Raw genomic sequence first — 25,940 nt, forward strand, 5'->3', positions numbered from 1 at the left:
CAACCTTGCCTTGGTGGTCAACCCCGTGCAAGAAGTGATTCCTCAAGAATCTTATAGGGCATCTTGGAGCATGACCTATCCGGAAGACTTGGAACACCACTACCATGACCACATGGCATTCCATGCAAACACCTTTTGGATTGATCCTTCCAAGGCCAAGGAGGACAACATCAAGAGAAACAATTCAAGGGGTCCCTCAAGCTCGGGCCCAAGAACAAGATCTTGCTACAATTGCAATGACAAGCGCCATTTCATTGCCGAATGTCCCTATGAGAATAGGGAGACTCATGGTGGAAGGCTCATCCCCAAGGACAAGAGCAAAGACTCAAAGGGCAAATATTCAAAGCCCCTCAACAAGAAATTCTACAACAAGAACAAGAAGGGCAAGAGGCCCTCAAGGATTGTGCTAGTGGCTAATGAAGAATACTCTTCCGATGAGATTGCAAGTGCTAGTGATGATGATGAAGAGGAAAGCTCAAGAGAAGTGGCCGCCATTGTCACCACCAACATTCCCTCTTCCTCTCTCTTTGATTCACCCAATGAGAACCCTCAACGCAAGAATGCACATTGCTTCATGGCAAGGTCCACCTTGGACACATCAATTGTGCTATCAACTCAAGAAGAGTACACCTCCGGAGATGAAGATGTTGAAGATGAAGAAGATGCAACCTCAAATGGATTGGTTGCCCTTGCCTCCCTCGCTACTAACTCTTCATCAACAAGCGAATCTCCCAATGAGGTCATTCATGTGGAGGAAGAAAGTTGCCTCATGGCTAAATCTTCCGAGGTATCATCTCCTAACCCCTCTATGCCTAACATTGCTAATGATCTAGGGGTTGACCCCGCTAGTCTAAAAGTGAAACAAGAGATGCTAGAGTTTGATGAGTTCATTAGTAGCCTACAAGGTAACACTAAGAAGCATGTTTCAAGTCTCATGGTTCGTATGGCTCAACTAAATGCTACTCTTGAGAAAAAGTGTCAAATAGAGAGAGAAGACTCTCTAGAAATACATGCTCTTAAAAATGCTCTTGAGGAATGTCAAGAAACCATAGCATCTCTTGAAGAGAAGCTAGAAAGTCTTGAAGAACCTCAAGAGAAACTTAACAAGCTCACTAAAGCTAGAGATCTTGCTAGAGCTAAGACTAAAGTGCTTATAAAGGAAAAGGCCAAATTTGGTGTTGATCATGAGAAACTTGTGAAGGATCTAGATGAACTAGATAAGGCTCACAAAGCCTTGAAGAGTGAATACTCTCTCCTCTCCGAGTCTTATGAGCAACTTCAAATTAGGCTTGCTTCATATGACATACCTAGTACCTCTACTCCTTCATGTGATCATGCAAATATAATTGAGGAAAATGCTAGGTTGAAAGATGAACTTGCTAGGACCTCCTCTCCCCAAAGTAAACTTTCCTTGGATGATCTTTTGAGTAAGCAAAGGTCAAACAATGGGAAGGAGGGACTTGGTTTTAATACCAAGGCTAAAAAGGCAAACAAGAAAAAGACCAAGCCCGCACATGAGAAAACTAATGGTGAACCCCGAAAGGGCAACACCATTAATGATGATGGTGCGGGAATAGATAACCCTCACTATGTTCTCTTTAAAGATTATTATGGTGATGTTTATGCTAAATATGTTGGTCCATATGATGGTTATGTTGCTTGGTCTATTTGGGTTCCAAAAACCCTTGTTGCTAACAAAAGAGGACCCATTGAAAAATGGGTACCTAAATCCAAGAATTGATCTCATGTAGGACTATGCCGCCGGAGGTTCAAAATGGGTACTTGATAGTGGATGTACAAGTCATATGACCGGCGGCAAGAACCTCTTCAAGGAGTTGAGGCCCAACATAAATAATATCACCGTCTCCTTTGGCGATAATTCTACATCCGAGGTATTGGGTTTTGGCAAGGTTGTGGTTGCACACAACATTACTCTTGTGGATGTCATGCTTGTCAAAACCCTTGGTTACAATTTGCTTTCCGTTTCCGCCCTTGGCAAGATGGGTTTCGCCGTCTTTATTGATAAAGATATTGTGGTCCTCTTGTGGAGCAAGACTCTAAAAGTCGCATTCGTTGGGTATCACGAACACAACTTGTATGTGGTGGACTTTTCGGGGACCACCACGTCAAGTGCGATGTGCCTATTCGGAAAGGCGGACGTGGGTTGGTTGTGGCATCGCCGCCTAGCCCATGTCAACATGAGAACTTTGCAAAGTCTTCACAAGGGGAACCATATTGTGGGACTAATGGAAAATGTGTCTTTTGCCAAAGATCGTGTTTGTAGGGCTTGTGTTGAAGGTAAAATGCATGACTCTCCGCATCCAAGCAAGACCATTATCTCTTCCAAGAGGATCTTGGAGCTCCTTCATGTGGATCTCTTTGGTCCCGTTACTCATGCAAGTCTTGGTGCGAAGAAACATTGCTTGGTGATTGTCGATGACTACTCAAGATACACTTGGGTCTACTTTCTCAAGACGAAAGATGAGACTCAACAAATATTCATTGACTTTGCTACCGAGGTGCAACGCCAACACAACCTTCTCATTATGGCAATAAGAAGTGACAACGGCTCCGAGTTCAAGAACTACACACTCAATGATTTTCTGAGTGATGAGGGGATTCGTCATCAATATTCTGCTGCTTACACCCCTCAACAAAATGGTGTTGCGGAGAGGAAGAACCGGACTCTTATGGATATGGCAAGGTCTATGATGGCGGAGTATAAATCCCGCTATAACTTTTGGGCCAAAGCCATCTCCACCGCTTGCCACTCCTCCAACCGGCTCTATCTCCGCAAGGGCTTGAACAAGACTCCATATGAAATACTCACCGGGAACAAGCCTAATATCTCATACTTCAAGGTGTTCGGGTGTAAGTGTTTCTACAAGATCAAAGGAGTTCGTTTATCTAAATTCGCTCCTAAAGCTTTGGAGGGTATATTTGTTGGTTACGGTCTTGAGTCTCACACTTATAGAATCTTTGATATAGCCTCCGGGATTATCATTGAATCTTGTAGTGTGAGGTTCGAAGAAAATGATGGCTCCCAAGTGGGGCAAGTTGATGTTTGTGCAGGTGATGAAATACCTCAAGATGCCATAGTAAGAATGGGTGTGGGCTTTTTCCGCCCCATTGAGGGACACGGTGTGGCGTCTCGGGAAGGACTATGCTCTACCATGGTGGAGCCCTCATCTTCTCAACATCAACAAACCCCATCAAGTGAAGCAAATGATGCACCAACCCAAGAACAAGAACAAAACCCTCCCTCTAGTGTGCAAGATCAAGGACAAAATCAAGGGCAAGATCAAGGACAAGATCAAGGACAAGATCAAGGTCAAGATCAACCAAGAATTCATGATGGTTCCGACGAGTATCCATTTGATATTTGCTCCGCACCAAATGATGTCCAAGATCAAGCACATGATGTTGAGCACTCACAAGAAATTGTAGTTGCTCAAGTTGAAGGTCAAGACGGGGACCCAAAAGATCAAGTTGATCAAGTGATACCTCCAAGGCCAAGAAGAACCAAGGAGGAGATCGAGGCCCGTCATCTAGCAAGAAGAGATAGGAACCTTGAGCTTCGTGATCACACTCATGATAAGGTTCTTGGTGATATAAGGGCAAAGGTTTCAACAAGAAGGCAATTGGCTAATTTTAGCAACCATCATGCTTATATCTCCTTAGTGGAACCCAAGAAAGTATTTGAAGCCCTTGAAGATTCGGATTGGATGGAAGCTATGCATGAAGAACTCAACAACTTCAAGCGCAACAAAGTGTGGACCTTAGTAGAGAAGCCAAAGGAGTGCCGCAATGTTATTGGCACTAAATGGATATTCAAGAATAAGCAAGATGAGTTTGGCAATGTTGTGAGGAACAAGGCAAGATTGGTGGCTCAAGGGTTCTCTCAAGTTGAGGGAATTGACTTTGGAGAAACCTATGCTCCCGTGGCTCGCCTAGAGTCCATCCGTATCCTTCTTGCTTATGCATCGCATCATAACTTTAAGTTACAACAAATGGATGTGAAAAGTGCATTTCTTAATGGTCCTTTGCATGAAGAGGTTTATGTTAAGCAACCCCCGGGGTTCGAGGATCTCAACTTCCCTAACCATGTCTACAAGCTCGATAAAGCTCTTTATGGTCTCAAACAAGCTCCTAGAGCTTGGTATGAGCACCTTAAGGAATTATTGGTAGACCGTGGGTTTGATGTTGGGCTAATCGATCCCACTCTTTTTACTAAGAGGGTCAATGGGGAGCTTTTCGTTTGCCAATTATATGTTGATGATATTATCTTTGGCTCTACTAACAAAGCTTTCAATGATGAATTCTCAAAGCTTATGACCGATAGGTTTGAGATGTCTATGATGGGAGAGATGAAGTTCTTCCTTGGTTTTGAAATCAAGCAATTGAGAGGAGGAACCTTCATCAACCAAGCAAAATATCTCCAAGACATGCTCAAGAGGTTCAAGATGACCGAGATGAAAGGTGTTGCCACTCCTATGGTTACCAAATGTCATCTTGCACTTGATCCCAATGGTAAAGAGGTGGATCAAAAGGTATATCGCTCCATGATTGGATCCTTGCTTTACCTTTGTGCATCTAGACCGGACATAGTGTTGAGTGTTGGTGTGTGTGCAAGGTATCAAGCTTCTCCTAAGGAGAGCCACATGATAGCTCTCAAGAGAATCTTTCGATATTTGGTTGATACCCCAAGATATGGTATTTGGTACCCCAAAGGCTCAAGTTTTATTCTCAATGGGTACACCGATGCGGATTGGGCGGGAGACAAGGATGATAGGAAATCAACCTCCGGGGCTTGCCAATTTCTTGGTAGGTCCTTGGTGTGTTGGTCATCTAAGAAGCAAAATTGTATATCTCTCTCCACCGCCGAAGCCGAATATGTTGCCACCGCAAGTGGATGCACTCAATTGTTATGGATGAGGCAAACTTTAAAGGAATACGGTGTCATTTGTGACAAAGTGCCTCTATTATGTGACAATGAAAGTGCTATCAAGATTGCCTATAATCCGGTGCAACATTCAAGAACGAAGCATATTGAGATCCGGAATCATTTCATTAGGGATCATGTTGCCCGTGGTGATATTGAACTCATCTATGTTCCTACCAAAGATCAACTTGCCGATATATTCATGAAGCCTCTTGATGAAGCAAGGTTCACTTATTTGAGGAATGAGCTAAATATCATCGATTCAAGGAGTATAGCTTGATCATCTTGCAAACACACCTTCGTCTCAAAACTTTATTTGGTTTAGATGTGGGCATGGAGATAGGGGGAGTGCGGTTTAAATTATTGAGCTATCCCTCCCCCCATAATGCCAACATTAAAGATTTCATTCTCGTTATATCATATGTTGATATGTGAGCTTAAATGATGAGTATTGGTTTGGACCCAAGATATATTTTCGCGGTGCCATATCATAACACTCATATATGGTGGCCTAGGCCACCGCACTCTTCTTCGTGAAGAGTTGGAGTTGTTTGGATCTTCATTTGATTTTATTGACATCTCCTTGTTTATGGGAAATCACTCATTTTTGGCCTTCATTTGCATTTATTTGCAAAAATGAGTGATCATGTACCATCTCACAGTTTGGCGTATCTGTCCTAAGCCTATCTCATCTAAGACATATCCTTCACCTTCTCCAAGTGCACCTTGTTCGTGTCAAAATCCTGTTTTTGGGCACAGTTTCCTGTTCCACCGGAAGTTCCGGTCGTTTCGACCGGTACTTCCGGCCGTATCCTTTTCGCCAGTTCAGCCCTGTTCGTGTCCAGCCTGGGTGGTTCCTGAGAGACCGGAAGTTCCGGCTCCAACGAGCGGAACTTCCGGCCTTAAGTGGCCACTATATAACTGGGCCGAACGGGTGAGCAGTTCCATCTTCCTCACTTTTCCCCTTTCCAAGATCTATTTGGTGGTGCTCCTCCCCTGTGACGGCTGCTGCTCCTCCGGCCGGATCTCCCTCCTCCGGCGCTCCCCGCCGGATCGTCTCCGTGGATCGGCATCCTCTCCCTCTTCTCCTCCATGGCCCCCCCCCCCCCCGGTTTGTGCCCTCTCCCTCTCTATGTGTGGGTAGACCTCACTAGATGAAATATAGGGCATACTCTAGGCAAAGTTATGGTAGAAATCCTCTAGATGCCTTTCCTCTACTAGATCGTGCTTAGGATGTCGTGGTAATGCGGTTCTCTTAGCCATTGCCTCAGATGCAGTGAGAAACTGCCGCTGTTTTCGAACAGTAGGAAGTTCCGGCCCTTGAGCCGGAACTTCCGCCGGCGGAACTTCCGCCGGTTCTCACCGGAACTTCCGGCTGGCGATTTTTTCTGCTGTTACCCGATATCCTGTGCATGCTCTGGTGTTTGGCCTCCTTGCTTATGTGTTCTCATTCATCATTCCTATCATTTTGATTCCGTTATCAGGTGGTTCCAAGAAGAGAGGCAAGGATCATGTGGATGAGGTTGAGGAAGAACTTGAGCAAACCCGACCATCCAAGCTCACCGCTCGCCAGCAAGCTGCAGCTGCTTAGAGGCTCAAGTCACCGGCTGTTCGTGGGAAGAACATACATATATCCGTGAAGGGCATGCAATATAATGAGTACAAGGAGCTCCGTGACATGAACCCTTACCTCACCCCTCGGAACAATAGGGTTGGGGATAAGCGGTTCCACAACAAGTCCCAAGAGGAGATATTCTATGAGATCTACATTCCATTCAAGAAGGGGGTAGCCCCTCAACATGCTATTGACACCGGGAAGATGGCCGCTAATAAGTACTTTGAAGAAGCCTATGCCATGTGTGGAGAGTTTGGGCTCTATCCCATTATGGAGCTCAACAAGGACTATGATGTTGGGTTGATTCAACAATTCTATGCCACCGTCCACTTTGAGCAAGATGAAGCAAGAACATTTCGGTGGATGACTCATGAGAGGCTCCTTGAGTCTAACTTGGCAAAGTTTGGAGCCGCCCTTGGATATCCTCGCTACCCGGGTGTGAATGCAAATGGTTGGAGGTGCCATGATAGCTCATGGGCTCAAACAAGGGAAGTCTTGGAGAACCTCTACATCCCCGGTTGGGGCATACCGGGCAAGAGTGCGGATCTTCTCCCTACTTGGGATATTATGCTTAGAGTCTACCGGGAAACCATTGGACCAAAGGGTGGCAACCTTGATGAGATACATCTTTATGAAGTGGATCTAATGGCAAACTCTTTTGCTAAGAAGGGCACCGGTGAGAAGATTGATGTGATGGACTACATCTATCATGAGATGTGGTCATGTGTGATGGAGAAGAAGCTTCCCGCCTTTGCTCCGTACATTATGAAGCTCATTGAGGACACTTGGATGGATACTTGTCAGGCTAGACTCGTTCAATCCATTCCACTCACTCTCACATCCCATGAAGTGAAGTCATTGAGGGCCAAGCGCCACAACTCTCCTCTTGAAGATGTTAACCCCATGGATGAGAAGCCACCTAGCTGGGCTTCCAAGCTAGCACGCCGCATGAGACAGATCTTTTGCCTCACCTCTGCAGTCAACCAACGTCGTGCTCCCGGCAGCATGTTGAAGCCAAGAAGTCAAGGGTTCGTCAGAAGAGCATCATGAGGGCACTTGAGGTGGAAGTGTCTCCCCCCGGTTCCGAGGAGAATGTCACTCCGGAAGCTGAGTGGGTCTCTCGTTATGGTGTCCCTCTCCCTCCGGATGGCCTTGAGATCGAGTCTCCTCCTCACACTCCTCCCTACCCCGGAGCTTCATCGAACCTCCCTCCCGGCTGGGCTAACACCGACCCTTGGGGCGCGTAGATTCTCTTTTTCCTTTTTGGTGCTTTGGTGCCAAAGGGGGAGTGAGACCTTATTAGGTTGCTCTTCGGTGGGTATTTGCATGGGGGAGTCACAAGCTCGTGTTGGCTTTGGTTTTTATTGCTTGTGATTCTAGTTATCTTTATGGTGTCGAACTATGTCTTAGCTATTTGGTTTGTAAACTCTATCTATGTGCTTGGAACCTTATTTTTGTATGGTAAACTCCGTATGTGAGTCTTCCTTGGTTATCTATGTGTGCATGATCTTATTATCCATATGCTTATCACTATGTTGTATTGCTAACCCTTGGAAGACGGATGCAAGATATAGGGGGAGCTTCTTTATGTACCATTGCTCATATCTAGGGGGAGCTCCTCTATTTCTCTCACATTGTTGTTTACATTATCTATTCCTTGCAAATACTTGTGTTGTCATCAAACACCAAAAAGGGGGAGATTCAAAGAACATTTTCCGCCCTTTTGGGTTTTGTGTGTTTGACGTCAACACTATGTATATTTTTATGTGTGTTGATGTAGACAGGTACAAGCCACCAAAAATTATGTTGGATCGGTGTATTGGTTTAGCTGTTCTGAAGTTCTGCAGGTTTTCTGTATCTGGCGTAAGTTCCGGCCTAACTTTTTCAGCAGAAGCTTCTCAGCGACGTCTGTGCTCAGGTTTTCTCTTCAGGACCGGAAGTTCCGGTGGAGTTGGCCGGAAGTTCCGGTCAGCGGAACTTCCGCCCAACTTCCGGGCAAGTTCCGGAATTCCGTGTTTGTGGCTCAGTATAGTCCAGTAAGGTTTTCGCAAGTTTCCGGAACTTGGCCGGAACTTCCGGCCACCGGAAGTTCCGCCCAAGTTCCACCCCTTCTTTTGCTTTGCAGGAATTTTATCAAGGGCGGAAGTTCCGGCCCGAATGGCCGGTACTTCCGGTGGAAGCTGGAACTTCCGGCCATCCTGGCCGGAACTTCCGGTGTAAGTGGAATTCGTCCCCAACGGTCAGATCTGAAAGCTCCACCCATATAAATAGCTTCCTTCTCCAAAGGGACAAGTTGCTCAATCATTGCAAGAAAAATCTGCCAAGCTTCACCACCATTAGAGCCACCTCAAGAACACAAGATTTGCAAGATCTCCTTCCTCCCCCAACCAAAGCTCTTGATCTTTGGGGATTCGAAGGAGAAGACACCGATCTACATCCTCACCGAAGCATTCTTCATTTCCCCCTCTCTTGTTTGAGGGATCTCATGTTAGTGTTCCTATTTGGTTCCCTAGTTGATTTGTGTTGATGTATTGTTGTTGATTGTTGTGTTGTAACAGATTTGGGAGCCTCCAATTTGGTTGTGGATGTGTGCCCCAAGAACCTTGTAAAGGCCCGGTTTCCGCCTCGAGGAAATCCCTTAGTGGAAGTGGGCTAGGCCTTCGTGGCGTTGCTCACCGGAGATCTGAGTGAAGCCTTCGTGGCTGTTGGTTTGGCTTTCGTAGCAACCACACTCCTCCAAACGTAGACGTACCTTCTTGCAAAGGAAGGGAACTACGGGAATCATCTCCGTGTCATCGCGTGCTCCACTCTCGGTTACCTCTATCCTATTCTATCTCTATATTGCTTAGATATATCTTGCTTAGTTGTTAGCCTTGTCATATAGGTAAATTCACTTAGTTGCATATCTAGAGAATTTACCTTTTGTGTCAAGTCTAAATTGAAAAAGAACTAAAAATTGGTTAGCACCTATTCACCCCCCCCCCCCCCCCCCCTCTAGGTGCGGCATACGATCATTTCAGAAGCTGGGGCAATATTTCCCCCATTTCGAAAAAAACTTGTTAACAACATACGCCGTGCTTACACAACGTACGGAAGTTACCAGCTACTACCATCCAAACATCGTGTATGTAACCGTAATAAGTGCGAAAACTACAAACTTAGCTTGGGTTACATGTAGATCTTTTTAATGACATTTTAAAGTTCCAAAAAATTGTGATATTCTACCAATATGCAAATCTCAACTCAACACATTTGCGTTTTGGGCCACACTAAAATGTTAAAATCTAACAAGTTTTGGATATTTTAAAATTTGCATGTTTACTACTTCCGATTTTCATTTTTGTTATACTTGCACAACCTAGAGTATAAGGTGATTCGAGTTAAAAAAAATTGCACATTTATAAAATACATTATTACCTACATCTAGGAAATTTCTATAAAAAAATAAATTTTAGAATGGTATTTCCAAAAAAAATTTAAACAACAAGCTAGTCCGGTCTACAAAACGCCACACTCTATAATAAGTATTACATAAAATGAAAGGGAGCACTTTCTCGCGTCGTTGTCAATGGACATTATCTGCATGATGAAGGCATGTGCACCATGTTAGAAGCGCATTTTTATGTCTACCGCACGCAAAATGTTGCGATGTTATTCGGGATGTATGCTATAGAGAGTTCCTCCACTGTTGCAAAAAATGTTCCAATAATGTTGAATTTGATGGACATGTTTGTTGTATTTGTTGATCTGTTATGATGCAAAGGTGACATGCTTCACCAATGCTTTGTCCCAAACAAATGTGAATTTGTTGCATCCATTGTTGCTTTTTGCTATATTGGTAATCTAAATGTTACAACATTTTTTGCTACACAACACAAGTTTTTTACATACAGAGTAAGTTGTTGCAAATTGATGTTGCATCTTTTTTTAAATGCTACATATATAGAAAAATTTATGTTCGGGATTTTTTCCACCAATGACTGAGTTTTTGCACCAATAATCTGTGGTTCCATACATGTTTATTTTCCTTGAGTCAAACTTACGTTTTCCTTTATCATACATGTTTATTTTCCTTGAGAAAAGTATCCGTGAAGCGAGAGTTAAGCCAGTCGTGATGTCATTGAATTTCACTTGCATTTCATGTTGCAACTCATGGCTACCCTGAATCACGAAGCAATCCAATTGTTCGAAATATTATTATCAGTTGCAATGAGTTGCAGCTTATAACTAGCACAAATTATTAAAAAAATGATTCAACGGTGCAGGCATTTTTCTCACTTGCAAGTTGCAACACATGGGTAGGCCGTCAAACCTTGGTTGCAAACTCGTGTGCAGCTGAAAGAATCGTACTTGCAATTTGAATCACGAATAATGTAACTTTACTACCAACTATGCTAATTATCAATCAACCCAGAATTAGTAAAACCGAAAATTTAACATCTTTCTTAGAGGGTGAAACGTTTAACCAACGTGGGTAGCTGCAAAGGTAACGGTACACGTAATACAGAGCATGGCCCACGTGTACCTTGCCAGCTCACATTTGCTCGAGTCAATCATTTGCATCCATCCTCTTCCTTCCTTCCTTGCTCCGTCTCCTCTCCTCTCCAAAGAAACCAAATCCAAATCTTTTGGCTCGGCCGTCCATCAATCGACCGGCGATGGCTCGTGGCCGGTCCGGGAGGAACGGCGCCGGCGGCGGAGGCTGCGCGGGCTGCTTCCTGGGTTTCCTGCTCAAGTTCCTCGCCTTCCTCCAGGCCTTTGCCGCCGTCTCCGCCGTCCTCTACGGCGCCTGGATCGTCTCCCGGTGGGCGCGCCACCACGAGCTACACCTCGACCACCTCCTCCCCGACCTCTGGTACCTCCCGCCCCGCCCTATCCTTACCGCGGGTTGGACTTGAGCCCTGTGTTAATTCGATTGCGCGCGTGCAGGTTCGCGTGCGCCGTCATGGCGGCCGGCCTCCTCTACTGCGCCATCCTCCTCGCCGGGTACATCGCCGCCGAGATCAGCAGCGGGTGCTGCCTCTGCTTCGTACGTCCACCTTCCTTTGCTTCCACCACTGTTCCTCTCTTACTTGCTTGCATCTTCCTCGTTTCACCACTCACCATTAACTATTGATGATACCGATCCCAGTACACCGTCTTGGCCATGGCGATGCTGCTGCTCGAGGCTTCCGTGGCCGGCCATCTCCTCCTCAACGAGCACTGGATGCAGGTGGGCAGAACAACAAAACCTGGATTGGGTTCTCTTAATTGGGTGACCCCATTGCCTAGATAGATTGTTTCATTTTGTACAACAAAACCTGGATTGGGTGACCCGATTCCCTGGATAGATAGTTCAGTTTCATTTGGTACAACCGAATCGCTCAATGAATCGTCTTGTTTATCTTTCTCCTTGCAGGATCTGCCATATGACCGCACCGGAGAGCTCAACAACCTCGTCACGTTCGTGCAGAACAACCTTGACACCTGCAAATGGACTGCTCTTGCTACTCTCGCCACACAGGTTCGTGTCGCTTCCCTCCCAACTCCCATGCTTATTCCTGGCAAACCTGCACCAGCATTTTTCAGCGCAAACGCCATAACATCTATGTGCTCGGCTTCAAGCTGGATTCTCTAATTTCCTTTCACAATATCCAATAACTAAGATAAACCACCAACTCAGGATGTTTGTCTCGAGGAGGATCTGATCCATTTACATGTATAGGCACTCTCTCTTCTCTTGGCGATGGTTCTACGAGCCATGGTTTCGACCTCGCGCGATGACTACGACAGCGACGAAGATTTCGTGGTCATAAGGAGGCCGCTTCTTGTAGCCCAAGGTGCTCCGTCCTATCTCCCAACCACCGCCGATCCTAGAGGTGTCCATCCTCAACTGTGGAGCTCATCTATGAGGCAGAAGGTAGCAATTCAATTGCTTACTCTCTGATACTTTTCATTTTTTGTTGCAAACTTTTACTATATCTGAACACCCGCTGTTACTCACGAGTCATTACCCTCTTCTCAGCTGCTTCATATACCTGCAGCCATGATCCTATATATCAACCATAATTATCTTGTACACCACTACATGAGTAGCACATGATTTAGAGCATAACTTGATTGTAGTACACGCCACGGTTAAGGCATTTCTGGACGAATGCTACTTTATTTCGTTTACTCCTCCGAGGCTTTAACTAAGCAAGCAATTTGAAGAAAAATGTGCTAAAGTGGTATTTTCATATGCTGATTACGCATCATCATCAGGCTGGATCATGTGTTAGCTTCAGGGTCAAGTTATGACAAGTCATGAGAGGATGATAGATTAGTTGTTTGGCACAAATATTTAAAGCCTGGAATTTTAAACTGAATCATGTGTATTGAGTTGTCAAGACAAACTTCGCTGGATATTTTGCAAAGCACCTCGTTTTTTGGCAAAGAAAAGTAAAGAATTGCAGAAGCTAGTGGTGATGTTGTCTTGCTGCAGCTATTCATCATTGCTTTAGAGTAAAAGCAGGTCTATGTAACTATGTTGAATCACCAATATACTTAGATGAAAATTATGGAGTGCTCAAGAATCATTTATTATAGCACGGAAGGTTATGATGATCTAACCTTATGCTAGTACATCCCCCTGAGTTGGATATTGTAATTTGTAAATATGTTGGCAGTCCTGTATTTTCTACCTCACATATATTGCATGAGCTGAAGATAGCAATCTATTATAGAATTGCAGATGTGTAACTAACTAATTAGTATTCATTTGGCCCTGCAGTACGGACTCAACTCATCGAGCGGCTACACCTACAACACACTGGATCATCAAAATGCAGCACCACTGCAGTGAGAAGCTGCATGCTCGACAGATGATGTTGGAAGCACCTAGTAGCATATACTAGTACATATATCTTGTAATATTCCATGGTGTAATGCATAGCATAGAGAGTGAGTGGTGTATTCATTCGATTGTACATACATAGTTGTCTCATGCATCTGTACTAAAGAACCACCCAAACGAAGATAACCAGATACTGGAAATTGTGTGTATTGTATACCCATGTCCTGTCTGTCTGGATGGTGCTAGCTGTTTCTTGTGGCTGGGAGACGAGTGTTAGTGAGTCAATGGAAAATATCTATTGATATAACCCTAAATGAAACCATGATCCCAGTCATTAAAATTCAAAAATCTGGAGCACGAGTTAGCAAAGGAGACCAATGATATGTTGTGCCATGGCAATACTATCTGGAGCATGAGTAAACCTATTTGGAGATCATATGCCCTGATGAAATGTAAAATCTTCCGCTGGCTAGGGACAAGGTAGTGGCTCCGGACCTTGGATAGTAGGTGTAGGTCTAGACATGTGCTACAGGATCAACTGGATTCGTGTTTTACATGTCTGCAGGATCCGAATATCCTAACCCAATGCACTTATACCAAACATGTTTGGTTCAATTGCATGAGAAGAATGAACCTACAGAATCAGGTGCAGCAGCAAAACACCAAGAGAGATGGTCGACGGAGGCAAGGAAAAGGGTGAGGAAGTGTGACAGACAATGTTTTGACACTCTCATAATCCTAACTTCTTGGACACTATGGAAACAAAAAAAAATGCAAGAGTTTTCGGTAATGTTCACAGGCAACTTAACTCCGAGCAAATAGTTGACTATATCGAACAGGAATCCAAGCTCTGGGAATTTGCAAGGAGAGGAGGGAGTGGAGATCAAGCCCGAGAGTAGGCTTTAGGCGGAGTGTGTGTGTGTGAGAGAGTAGAGTGAGTGTTGCCGTGTTTTGATGTACGCATCAGTTAGTCGGGTTCTTGTAAATTGTGTTCACTTCTCCTTCTATAAAAACATGGCACGCTTTGCACGTGCTCTCGAAAAAATAAAATAAAAATCTAAATTTTCAAAAAAAAGAAATTGTGAGTATTTATAGGATGCGTGATTACAGTTCCTACAATTTTCAGAACCAAATTTGAAACACACACCAACAACAAAAAAAAAAGACAAATATATCCAACATGAATATTGTTGAAAAAGACAGCACAAATTGACACTATTCACATATCAATTTTTTTTTTGGTTTCTCTCTTTGTGTTTCAAATTTAGTTCTGAAAGATTTAGGAATTGTGAACACACATCTTGTGAACACTAATATGTTTTTTTTCGAATTTGTTAAAATCTCAAAGTTATGAATTTTGATAACTGGTATCATGCTATCATTTAGTGGGTGGTATCACTAGATATGTTCTCAGTGAGACAAGTATTCCTGTAAAGGGTGCAGCTAATTGTAGTACAGTCATAATACAACACCTGTGCAAGACTGTAGCGTATGAAGACCAGAGTAAAAAAAAATACAAGCTCGTTTCCTCATAAGAATCACAATCTCTCAAACATAAACAGAGACCTCAAGAAATATGGAAACACAGTGAATAATTTTCTAGTATACATATAGCTGATACGGTGAAATGATACATACTAAAGCAAATCCGGCACAATGTGCCACACCTCATTCTGTTGTACATACACGGCAACTTTGTACGTACACCATGTACGTACGAACGATCCAATTGCGCCGTGGCTTAGTGTAAGTAAAATATACCCAAGCCCAGATGGCTGTTAATTTGTGCCGCAAAAAATACATACATACATACAATTCTCCTATAGTTTCTTCTTTGCTGGCTGCGCCAACGCCGCCGGTGGCGTGGGCACGGGCAACCCTGCTGGGGCCGCCACGGCTGGGGCGACGTTGACGGCGACCTTCTGCCCTCCCTCGCAGTGCTTGCCGACGCCGCAGAAGTAGTAGCGTGGGCCAGGCTCGGTGAGCTTGATGATGGTGGGGCCGAGCTGGTACCGCATGGTGACGTTGTTCATGCTGCACTTATCGAACAGCTCCTTGGTCGGCACCTCCACGATGTCGTACACCCCGCTCCGGTACAAGAACACTGCAACACACAAACCAAACAGTTGCAACAAAAAATAGATTGGACAGAATGGTTGGAAGGAACATATACATCCCCCCGTCTTGCATCTTGAGATGCATACATCATATCGAAAATGATAGACAGTCGAGATTGTAGCTTACTGAGCTTGTCGCCGACACGGATGTCCCGGGTGCGAGCCCAATCCGCGTAGTAGGTCTGGTTGGGGGCGATGGTCCACCCCTTGCCGGCGCCGACGATGTGGAACACGCCGGCGGACGAGCCGACCAGGGAGGCCACGACGACCGAGAGAAGCAAGAAGGAGAGATGGGCCTTGCTCGCCATTGTTCTCGACGCGCCTATCTCGCTCTCTTCCTTTATTGATCCGCTTAATTAGCTTCTTCCTCCCTTGGCCTGAAGAGCGTCCTTCCCTTTCCTCCCCCGTGGAAGAAAAGATTGTAATGGCGTGGTGGGGAGGTGCTAGGTAGCTAGGAGGCCTTGTGGGGAACCCATGGCGAGCTGCCTATTTTTGTTACTGGTCCCTGTCTCTCTTCTCTAATATTGGCAAGTGTTTATGCATAGACGCTACAACCAAAAATGTGTGCGTACATGTGCTACTGCTATGTTTGGCTGGTTTGGTGGTTTCAAAGAAGGCAATCTTGAGATAGAAAGACAGTCTGGTAATTGAAATATATAATCAAAATTCCTTAACGAGGATTGGAGGGTAAATCTGGTGGTGCCAGCAGCCGTGGTAATTCTAGCTTCAATAACGTATACTTAAGTTGTTGCAGTTAAAAAAACTCATGGTTAGACTTTGGGCCAGGTCGGCTGGTCTTCAGCAAGGCAACATAGTGTCAGACAGGGAACAAACCTTGAGGTAGGAGAGTTGATAGGGAGATGCATTGCATAATATTATGTTCCCGTCCATACGTGACGCAATTTATTCAGTGTGTGTCTGCTACCTGAAAATGCAGTTAATTCAGTGCTCGTCTGATGTCCGAAAATTTCTCCGAGAGGGTACTGAACATTCGTTTTCTCTGCTCTTAGCTTGCATCCAGTCTGTCCCCGGCAAATGAACTATCGCTTCTTGCTTCACTGGTCTTATTAGATTCAGAAACGACAGCGGTGTGTGTCGTGGATATGATTTATTTAAAAATATTTGGACTTAATCCTACTAGGCCTAGGTCTAAAGAGGGTGTTAGTACAGTTTTCCTTCACATTAAATCGAGTATTTATCTATGAAAATCACGGCACCTATGATAGCAATACGTTTTCTGGCAGCTGTACGTAAATATTAGGAACAAGCAACCTTTGATTAATCTGAATTGCACGGCCAGAATCATCTTTCTTCTCTTCAACAGCAACACATTTTTGCTATATATATACAGTAAGTAATATATTGCTCTAATTAAATAAAGGGAGTACAAAAAATAGGCATAGACAGACTCTTCCTCGTTGCATCACTCACTCTCACACACATCAGATGCATGATTAGCTCCTTCGAACAACAATGTCGACCTTCAGCACACATCATGCTAGACTGTTAGTCACTGCATACCAAAACTGGGTTGGTCCCTGTGAGATATGGATCGCGCAGACTTATCATGTAAGGTTCTAGCTCAAAAGCACAACCAGTTCCAGGATATATATTACACGGCCCTTGGAGCCCCTAAATCTGTACAGACACCTAGCCCTAGGCCCTCCTTGAGATGCTGACTAGCAAGTACTATGTCAAAGCGGCTTCCTAACACAGTTTACCTTTCAGAATAGCCGAGGCCTTTCCTACCCCCTCCAGTTGCACACTTCACTGGTGGAGTCTCAAGCAAACAATACCGGTAGTCGGCAGTTGCAGGTTGCTTGAACTGAACAACTGTGTGTTTCGACCGCTCTGATGGCTCGGCCTTATTTGTCCATTGACAAGGCAGAATGGTCGATAGGGAATATACAGTCACTGAAGCATCACCAAGACAGCATCACAACCGCAGCACCCAGATCTCATTCTGTAAATTTCTCTAACAGCTTGTTCAAACAAGCTCAAGAACTTTAATGCTCCCACTAGAGTTGGCGGCCACCACCATATTTGACCTCCCTCTCCAGCAGACGCTCGACACAAATTGCTGGTTATCATCGTTTGTCTCTTGTCCAGTTATTGGGTCGATCGAACCAAACTTATGAGAAGTTATTGGCATGGGAAAGGTTTTGTAGTAAGAATATACCTGCAAACGAACACAAGTACATGAGTTCTTGTACTGAAGGGTTTATTAATAGCACACTTCAATTAACCCGCTAGATACATATAGTTGTGAAATGAGTTTCAGATTTTTGAAGTGTGCTGCATGAGATTTTCCACGTTAAACCATCAAGATAGCATAATCTAACCTCATCATCCCAAACAGAAAAATATACCATGACCGCATAGACACTAGAGGGTTTGATGATTAAGTAATTAGGTTGGGAAATGAGGGCTATAAAAGCGTGAAGTTGGCGGGAACAGTGGGGAGCGTGAGACCATGTTTTTTTTATGTGGGAGTACATGGAAACTGCAAAAACAATGGAAAATTTACAGCTTCATCAGGGCATCAAATTTGCTTAACAATGGCTGCTACAACAAAAGGTTTCCACCAAAGAGAACACAATAAGCTTAATATGCTTCGATTAAAGAAAGTTCAGTGCTAGCATGACAATAAAATATATGCATTCAATATAATACTCACTTCGTTGTTTTCAGAACCACACGTTATGTATCCATCATGAACAGATAATCCGACAAAATTCTGCAGGAGAAACATAGTGAGGTTGATAATACACCAACTCGGAAAATGAGTTACCAAAAGAAAGAAAGCAATAATTTAGCAAACATTTTATACCTTCTCATTGGTATGACCACTCAATGTCAGACTGCAAGCATTAGTAGATAAGCCACTGGAATTAGTCTGGTTGAGATCCCATATCTTCAAGGTGTTGTCAGTTGATGCAGATATAAGCGTTTCTGGATCCAAGAATCTTACATAGCTGACAGCTTTCCCATGTCCAGAAATGGTACACCAGGGGATCCTAGTATGCCTCAGATCATAACAGTATGTCTTGTAATCAGCTGAGCCAAAAGCTAACATGCGAGAGGAGTATGGAGAGAACTGTACGCAGCATACGTTGGCCACATTTCTTATTGTATCGACGCAATTTTTCTGGTAACAGCAACAAGATGTAACTTGCATTAGAGAAAATGATAATATTAATGGAATATGCAAAAAAATAATATTTCAAAGAGCGAGATTGGTGTTTGTAATTGAAGGCATAGTGACTCTTTGCTGCTTTGCAACGGCCAAACGAACAGATGTTAATAGCACTTGTCCACTGTTCAAATTTAATTTGGCTGGTTATTCTGAAAACCAGGCCATATCAAGGGTCTGGCAAAAATGAATGAGTTTTGGATCCAGCACAGCTGGCCCAACATGCATTTCCGAGCCATTAGGCAGCCCAGCCCAGTAAGGTCAATTTTTGAAATACTGACTCTAATTAAGATGATCCCGGTGAAATTGGAATAGAACAACTTATGTAGCTAAGTAACATACCTGGTTAATACTCCACACTTTCACACAACAGTCGTCACTCCCACTTGCCAATTTAGTTGGATCCACCTCTGAGAAACTCACAGACCAAGCTCTTTTCCGATGCTCGGTAAACTGCGTGAATCCTTGGCCAGTGCTTGCATCCCATAGCTGCATTTCACAGAGATAAAGTGATCATTAAACCAGTGGAAAAATAAAGTAAATAATGTCTGGTGCATTTCCAGGTAAGCATGCAAAAGAAGTAATGACTCACCACACAACCAAAAGAAACAAATGAACATAACTGTGGGAAGCAGCTAAAAGTGGAAAATGTTTTAATGAGCACGAAAATTTTCTTTTATAGGAATGAGTACGTAGTGTTGGATGTTCATCAATACTGGTCTTTTTCAGGACGTGTACATAGATATACTATCGAAGAGCTGAAATCCGAATAATATTGTCCATTGTTTCCTGAACACCTAAAGCTTTTCGTGTGAAATTCAACACAAGGAAATGATATGCCTATCCTCAAACAGTAATCGCTTTGCTGTTTCCAAGCATAGCCCGAATGCTGAAGCTCACTGATTCAACTTTAAATTACTTCTCGACAACAATAGAATTGTCTGTGATGTACCTCACAAATCATAACCAATTAACCATAATGATAACAAAGAAACTAACCCAAACATAAAAGAAATAGGCATGACAAACAGCAAATTGTCTTGCCCACAACTAACATTATGAGGATACTAGCGCAATGCCCGCGCGTTGCAGCGGATTCTTCTTTTATTAACATTGAAATTCCTTCCATATCTCATCTCTCGGTATCGTGCCCCTTTTTAAAGAGGTAACCTCTCCACGTGTACACTTTCTCGATACTTACTAATATATGGTAGATATACCATGACAACAGATAACACAAGATTTCATGGGGCGTCCTTGACCAGGAGTAGCATGTAGGATCAATGGCTGCAGCTTTAGTTAACGCGGCCATATATCTTGGTCGATTTGCATGGCGTGAACCAACGGTGTAAATTCCCCAATCTTAAGCTATGCATGTGTGATCGGTACTCATCCATCTTTATCGGCAACGACAGCCAAAGCGCCCATGGATTCACCAACCTCTGCACACACACGTACGCACGTCAATCTTACAGGTCGGCGGCCACGTGGTCACAGGCTCGCAGCATACAGTCAACCACGAATATTCGTCAGCGGACGGCAAGGACTTGCTTGTCTCGGTCGACGGACGCAACACAGGCCAGCGCCGACTTGCTTGCCTCTGTCGACACGGGCGTACCCTCCGCTTGGACACCATCTAGGCTGGATAATCGATGTGGACGGGGACGTGTATAAGTAGAGGGTTGGCTTACACCAGGGGATGAGAAGAACGAGAGATTGGGTCGGGCACGCAAGGGAATAGTGTCACGCTAACACGACAGGAGGGAGCGCACGCGAGAGGACGACGTACTTCCCTGGTTTTCTTGGTTTTCCTCAGATTTTCATGGAAGTCAATCGAACGAAACGTTGCCACCATTTTTTTTTTACGTACGACGGCTTTTTCACGTACGGACACCACCAATTGCAAACTACTAGTAAAGATGGTGCCAAAATCCATAGAACACTATCATAACAATCAGTACTATGCTAGATCCACAAGTACACAGCTGGTACTTAAGTAATAGCAAAAAACTAAATTATCCACGATGTGTATATGAAGCTCACTAAATCAAACAAATGCTGTAAAGCTAGGGGAAAAAAATGCAACGAAAATGAAGGAAATATGCCACATTGGTCATACAGATAAGTTTTACTTACAGATTAGGAAAAAAAATCATGCGATGAGTATCTGGGCAAACATATAACGGCATAGCACATCCATTAGATACATACCTGAACAGTGCCATCATAGTCTGTTGATGCCAAGTAGTTCTTTATATAGTTGTTCCAAGAGACACAACTAAGTTTGGACTTACTAGGCATCTCTACTAAAGGATAATGAATGTCAACACGATCATTCAAAAGAGCATCGAATTCAAATATTTTGATTTTCTTTGAAACCCCAGCAGTAGCAAAATATTCTTCATCTCGGTCAAAACTCAAAGAGCAGATCACATTTGGCGAGCTAAGTATATCAGCGTTCTTCAAAATCCCTCGTACTTCAAACCTACTATGACGGGCATATTTGCATAGACCATCAAAAAAGCACCCAAGGCGGTCTGTTTGCCCATCCATAACATCGGTGTCCCTGTGAAGTTGGGAGAAGTTTTCACGGACCCTCAAAGCATCATTATCAGGACGCTTAATTACATTAGTATCCGATGTGTCAATGGTGGACCTCATGGAGTAATATGCATTTTCAAGCTGCTCCAAATTCCTCATCACCCTCTCCTCGTATATGCTTGGCCTGCCTGATGGCGGTATCGCACCTGACAACAAGGCCCCTCCTCTCAAGGCATTTGATGAAGTGCCTGGCACATCATTAGAACTTGCCAGTGCATCCATGTCCTCCAAAGTGAACCCCATCCTTAACGAGTGTCTTCTATCAGCCTCTACAATATCAGTTTGCAAGCTTGCAAGATCTGCTGATAACTTGGCAGCCTGCATCTCCTTTTCTTCTTTCAGTTGAGAAAGGAAATTTAGTAACAAACCAGATTCTGTGTCGTCCTCATTGACAGCAGCTGGTTCCTTATCTAACAACGACAAATCCCGACCCTCATTTATCAAGTCACATCCTTGAATATCCCTGGCAAAAAGAAGAAAAAAAATGCTGTTAGATATGAATTGACGTGGAACTATTATCTCCAGTCTGCACGTGGTGAGGACTTGTTATATACTTATATTAGACACGAAACAAATTAACAAAAAACTCAAGTCACTGTACAATTATATGAAAATATCTCTAGGAATTAGAGTTAGAGGAACAGCTGCCCTACAGCTACAGATACATTTATGAGATCAGAAGCAAACAAAGGCAATGCACGTGCAATGAATAGTCAGTTCTCATCATATATTGAAATAACCATGCCCTGGAAGCTCTTCCTTTAACTTGAATGTAACTTTAATCATTCATCAGAACAGTACTCAATGAGCATTTGATTGTATCCAACTAATCAGTTAGTAAAAGCCTTTTTAAAGCTGAGTAGAGATAGAATATGCTCACTTTGCCTTAGGTCGAGAACAAGGATCCGGATGCACTAGCCAAAGGCAGAAGCCAGCCTCTCTGGGACTTTCTGAAAGAAAACTTGGAGGCAGGATCCGATGGCGAAGATCTGACATTGCAGCACAATGCTGCTCCCATGTCTCACAGCAGCAAAACAGCTGTTAAAAGAATTAACTCATTCAATACCTTAACTGTCTGAACATAGAACATATGGAATTACATGCAAACAAGAATAGCTACTAGTGGAATATGCTGTAACACTAAGATGCCATATAAGGTGATCATGGTTAACAAGGATAGTGATATGCCTTTTCATACAGCCTAGATAAGTAGGTAATAATAGAATATTCAAACAAAAAATTATTCCATATGGTCTCAAACACAATTGCACAATTCAACTAGATATATGTCGAACTTGCAGTAAATATTATAATATAGCAACAGATGCTTCCAGCAATCAGATTGCTGCTGAACAACAGAAAACAGCAGACCAGCCGGACATGCTGTCTAAAAAGCAGGAAACACTATGATATGCTAGTGCGAAAATGTTGAAACCTCATAAGTAGATTCTATAATTAAAACCACATGGACTAATTAGAACGCTAGAGTAAAATCGTCCAGAAAATGACTTCTTGAGGTGCAAACAAATAATATTCATACTGTCACTTCACTTCTATGAGCATTCGAAGTGTTTAAAATTCAGAGTCCCCTTACAAATCCTATTACAGCCTTTCAGGAAATGTTGTGAAAGTAACCAACATACCTCAAATAGAAGAACCCCAAGGCTATAGATGTTGGATGGGAATGTGCCTTTCAATTGACTGAGCTCTTCTGGGCTTCTGTACCAGCTATCTTCCAGCACCCTCGGTTCAAGTACTGATTCTTGGTTGCCGTAGTTAGATAAACGCTGGGCATAAGATGCATTACTGCCATAGTAAGGTTCGCCAAACTTAAAACGTCCTCTGGCAGTGCAACTAGAATTTCCCTGTCCTGAAGCACCTAAATCAGCGCCTTCACGTTGGTTGCCCCCTCTGTGGTCAGTCCGGAAGGCATGTATCGGTCGCCTGATGGCAACAGAACCTTGTTCACCGACCTTCTGATACTTTAGGATTGAATTTCCATTGCCATTAGATTCTTGCAGCACAGTTTTCTGATCTAAGAACCGTTTTCTGTTAAAAACCTCATCTGCGGCCATTTCCGGCTTGGCTGGGGCTGATAAATCTTGTGTAGTATAAGAACCAGTATATTTTACTTGGTTTGGAGATGTGACTATAAAATACGATGGCCGCAAATGCTGTAAGGTTAAACCCTGTGCATGACATTTGTCTACATGATCAAGGATCTGCTTAAACAAATGCATTTTCTCAAATTTGCTCATCGCTTGGCGTGCAGGCTTAATTAGTTCCCTCAGGCTGGTTCCCTCATGCTGAGATTCGGAAACACTTCCGGCAGCAGTGTTGAAAAATGCACCGTCCAATCTGGTGACGGAGTCGTTCGTTGAGCTAGGAATCTTAGGAATAGGGGCCCTGGATCTTGCATTAGCTTGAAGTTGCATCTCCTCACGTGCAGCTTGGTGGGAAACCCCTTTACCCTTCAATCCATTCTTAAACGGGGAACCCTGAACCCCAGATGGTGGTGCTACAGTCTTGCTCCTCATCTGATCAATAATTCTATTAGAGAAGCTACTCATCTTCATACCATTCTCCCTTTCAGATCGCTGTTGCTCGCCTTGATTCGGCCGTGAGGACAGGATATGGTGCTGTTGCTCGCCTTGATTTGGCCGTGACGACAGGATATGCTGCTGTTGCTCGCTTTGACTGGGCCGTGACGACAGGATATGCTGCTGTTGCTCACTTTGACTGGGCCGTGACGACAGGATATGCTGCTGCTGCTCGCTTTGATTGAGCCGTGATGACAGGATATGCTGCTGCTGCTCGCCTTGATTCGGCCGTGTGGACAGGATATGCTGCTGCTGCTCGCCTTGATTCGGCCGTGTGGACAGGATATGCTGCTGCTGGTCGCCTTGATTCGGCCGTGTGGACAGGATATGCTGCTGTTGCTCACTTTGATTGGGCCGTGACGACAGGATATGCTGCTGCTGCTCGCTTTGATTCAGCCGCGAGGACAGAATATGCTGCTGCTGCTGCTGACTACCAAATGACATGCTGAAGTCCATATTAGTTGCATTTTCGCCACGGCTGAAGAGCATTTCCTTGGCAGAAGAGGCATCAATGTTGTGTGAGATCATACCGTTGCCGAGGTTCACTGGCAAATTCTCCCTGCTAACCAGATCGCCACTCCTCAAGTTTGCGTTGTCACCGCGACTCGCTGCTAAGTTGTCCCTGCTAGCGTTTGCAGTGTCGCCACGGCTCGCCGCTAACAATGCTTCCCTGCTAGCCGCATCCCCGGTCCTCCAGGCCATCCTTGTAAAATTGCCCCACAGGCCCCTCATGACTACCGGCCTCTCCCCGCCGCCGGAGCTCCCGGCAGCTGGGGCCTCGGGCTGGGCTTCCGAACTGATGCAGTTCCGCACGGTGAGCTCCTCCACCCTCTCGTCCGCGCCGCTGTCCAGGTGCCGTTGGTGCTGGGTGACGCTGTCGGCGGGCCTGGCCCCGTCCGTGGCGCCGGTGCCGCCTTCGGAGTTGAAGAAGGAGAAGTGCTCCGACCAGTCGAGCTCCCGCGCGACAGGGAGCGGCGTCGCCGGCATCTCCAGCGCCTCGCTGCCCGACGGCTGCGGCGGCTGCTGCGGGAGGGGCTTAATCTGCGCATCCCCCACCGCGCCGCTGCCCGCCTCCGCCGCCGTTGTCCCTTCCATGCCCGAAACCTACGCCGAGGAAACTAGCCCACGCGCTTGCGGTGAGATCACGCCGCACCGGAGCATTCCCTTCCGACCACGAGGTCGCTCGCTCGGTCGCGCCGGCGCCGCGAGTCCCGGCCGCGAGGGAGAGGGGACCACGGGCTGCCCCGCGCGGAGTACCTGGAGGGCAGGAGCAGAAGCAGACGAGTGGGATTAGGATTCGTCTGGGCCCGAAACAAACAGCCGCACCAAATCACGGGCGGCAGACCAGAACGAACCGCGGGCGGAGTAGATAGGCGGCGGCGGTGCCGCCGGCGGTGGGAGGTTTCCCGAAAGGGAAATCCGCCTAGGTTTCCTTTTGCGTTCGCGGCGAGCGTGTGGAGGAGAGAGATAGAGAGGGGAGCAGTAGAGGTCAGGTAGACGAGACGAGACGAGGAGGAAGAAGAGAAGCGGTGCGGTGGGGAAGAAACAAAAGAAATTCGCGTGGCTGCTTTATCTCCTCGCCTCGCCTCGCCCACTTTATTATTTACGTATTTTTCTGTGCTCGGCGATCAGCAACGCTGGCCTCTCGTTCCGCCGGGGGCTCGAATCCTGCGGTTCTCTTCTGTGGGCAGCTTTGTCTCGCCGCCTCGTGTGGTCGCGGGCGGTGCTGTGGTGCAGCCGTGCACGCGCTCGTCGGGGGCTTCTTGCTCCTGCACTCTGTCCAGGTATCTACTTTGACTAGTTGTTGCGTTTTTTATTTTAATTATAATCATTACCAAATGCATTGCAAACAGACTCAAGCCTCATCTCCCTAACTACATCCACCCATCTCAACGAGCTTTCATAGAGGGAAGGAGAATTAGCGACAACATTATAGCGGCACGGGAGACCACTCATTCTTTTGCAATGTCATCCTGCGAGGATAAGACTTCCATGCTTAAAATCGACCTTTCAAAAGCTTTTGACGGACTTGAACGGAGTTTCGTAGTGTCGATAGTG

The 25,940-nt window shown here is 44.9% G+C and overlaps 3 protein-coding genes across 4 annotated transcripts; 1 reads left to right on the plus strand and 2 right to left on the minus strand.

Annotated features, from left to right (window-relative positions):
• The first annotated feature begins 11,100 nt into the window (after positions 1–11,100).
• LOC127327703 (tetraspanin-18) lies at positions 11,101–13,585 on the plus strand. The gene is made up of 6 exons (XM_051354494.2): positions 11,101–11,412; positions 11,487–11,586; positions 11,689–11,769; positions 11,956–12,060; positions 12,262–12,456; positions 13,309–13,585. Exons 1-6 carry the CDS (start codon positions 11,216–11,218, stop codon positions 13,378–13,380), a joined length of 750 nt encoding a protein of 249 aa, XP_051210454.1. The 5' UTR covers positions 11,101–11,215; the 3' UTR covers positions 13,381–13,585.
• Positions 13,586–14,946: 1,361 nt separating this feature from the next.
• LOC127327545 (umecyanin) lies at positions 14,947–15,974 on the minus strand. The gene is made up of 2 exons (XM_051354327.2): positions 15,616–15,974; positions 14,947–15,475 (listed from the first exon to the last, which is right to left on the minus strand). The coding sequence occupies exons 1-2, from the start codon at positions 15,794–15,796 to the stop codon at positions 15,192–15,194; spliced, it is 465 nt and encodes a 154-aa protein (XP_051210287.1). The 5' UTR covers positions 15,797–15,974; the 3' UTR covers positions 14,947–15,191.
• An 860-nt stretch (positions 15,975–16,834) lies between these two features.
• Positions 16,835–25,433, minus strand: LOC127327705 (protein SUPPRESSOR OF PHYA-105 1). Of its 2 annotated transcripts, none has more exons than XM_051354495.2 (8): positions 25,238–25,433; positions 22,926–25,139; positions 22,163–22,320; positions 20,893–21,745; positions 19,024–19,170; positions 18,319–18,636; positions 18,166–18,225; positions 16,835–17,667 (listed from the first exon to the last, which is right to left on the minus strand). In XM_051354495.2, exons 2-8 carry the CDS (start codon positions 24,975–24,977, stop codon positions 17,476–17,478), a joined length of 3,780 nt encoding a protein of 1,259 aa, XP_051210455.1. In that variant the 5' UTR covers positions 24,978–25,139; positions 25,238–25,433; the 3' UTR covers positions 16,835–17,475. The 2 variants fall into 2 exon arrangements, with proteins under 2 accessions (XP_051210455.1, XP_051210456.1); XM_051354496.2 differs by having other exon boundaries at positions 25,228–25,433.
• Positions 25,434–25,940: the final 507 nt, after the last annotated feature.

The sequence above is a fragment of the Lolium perenne genome, chromosome 1 (assembly GCF_019359855.2).
Source record: "Lolium perenne isolate Kyuss_39 chromosome 1, Kyuss_2.0, whole genome shotgun sequence".
Lineage (NCBI taxonomy): Eukaryota > Viridiplantae > Streptophyta > Magnoliopsida > Poales > Poaceae > Lolium > Lolium perenne.

Excerpts from the sequence above, each read along its gene's own strand:
- LOC127327703 (XM_051354494.2), top strand. The coding sequence starts at position 11,216 with ATGGCTCGTGGCCGGTCCGGGAGGAACGGCGCCGGCGGCGGAGGCTGC. Across the intron at positions 11,413-11,486 it reads CACCTCCTCCCCGACCTCTG|GTTCGCGTGCGCCGTCATGG; the intron begins GTACCTCCCGCC and ends GCGCGCGTGCAG. Across the intron at positions 11,770-11,955 it reads TCAACGAGCACTGGATGCAG|GATCTGCCATATGACCGCAC; the intron begins GTGGGCAGAACA and ends TTCTCCTTGCAG.
- LOC127327545 (XM_051354327.2), bottom strand. The coding sequence starts at position 15,796 with ATGGCGAGCAAGGCCCATCTCTCCTTCTTGCTTCTCTCGGTCGTCGTG. Across the intron at positions 15,476-15,615 it reads CCGTGTCGGCGACAAGCTCA|TGTTCTTGTACCGGAGCGGG; the intron begins GTAAGCTACAAT and ends TGTGTGTTGCAG.
- LOC127327705 (XM_051354495.2), bottom strand. The coding sequence starts at position 24,977 with ATGGAAGGGACAACGGCGGCGGAGGCGGGCAGCGGCGCGGTGGGGGAT. Across the intron at positions 18,637-19,023 it reads AAGTGTGGAGTATTAACCAG|AAAAATTGCGTCGATACAAT; the intron begins GTATGTTACTTA and ends TGCTGTTACCAG. Across the intron at positions 17,668-18,165 it reads GTGGTTCTGAAAACAACGAA|GTATATTCTTACTACAAAAC; the intron begins GTGAGTATTATA and ends GTTCGTTTGCAG.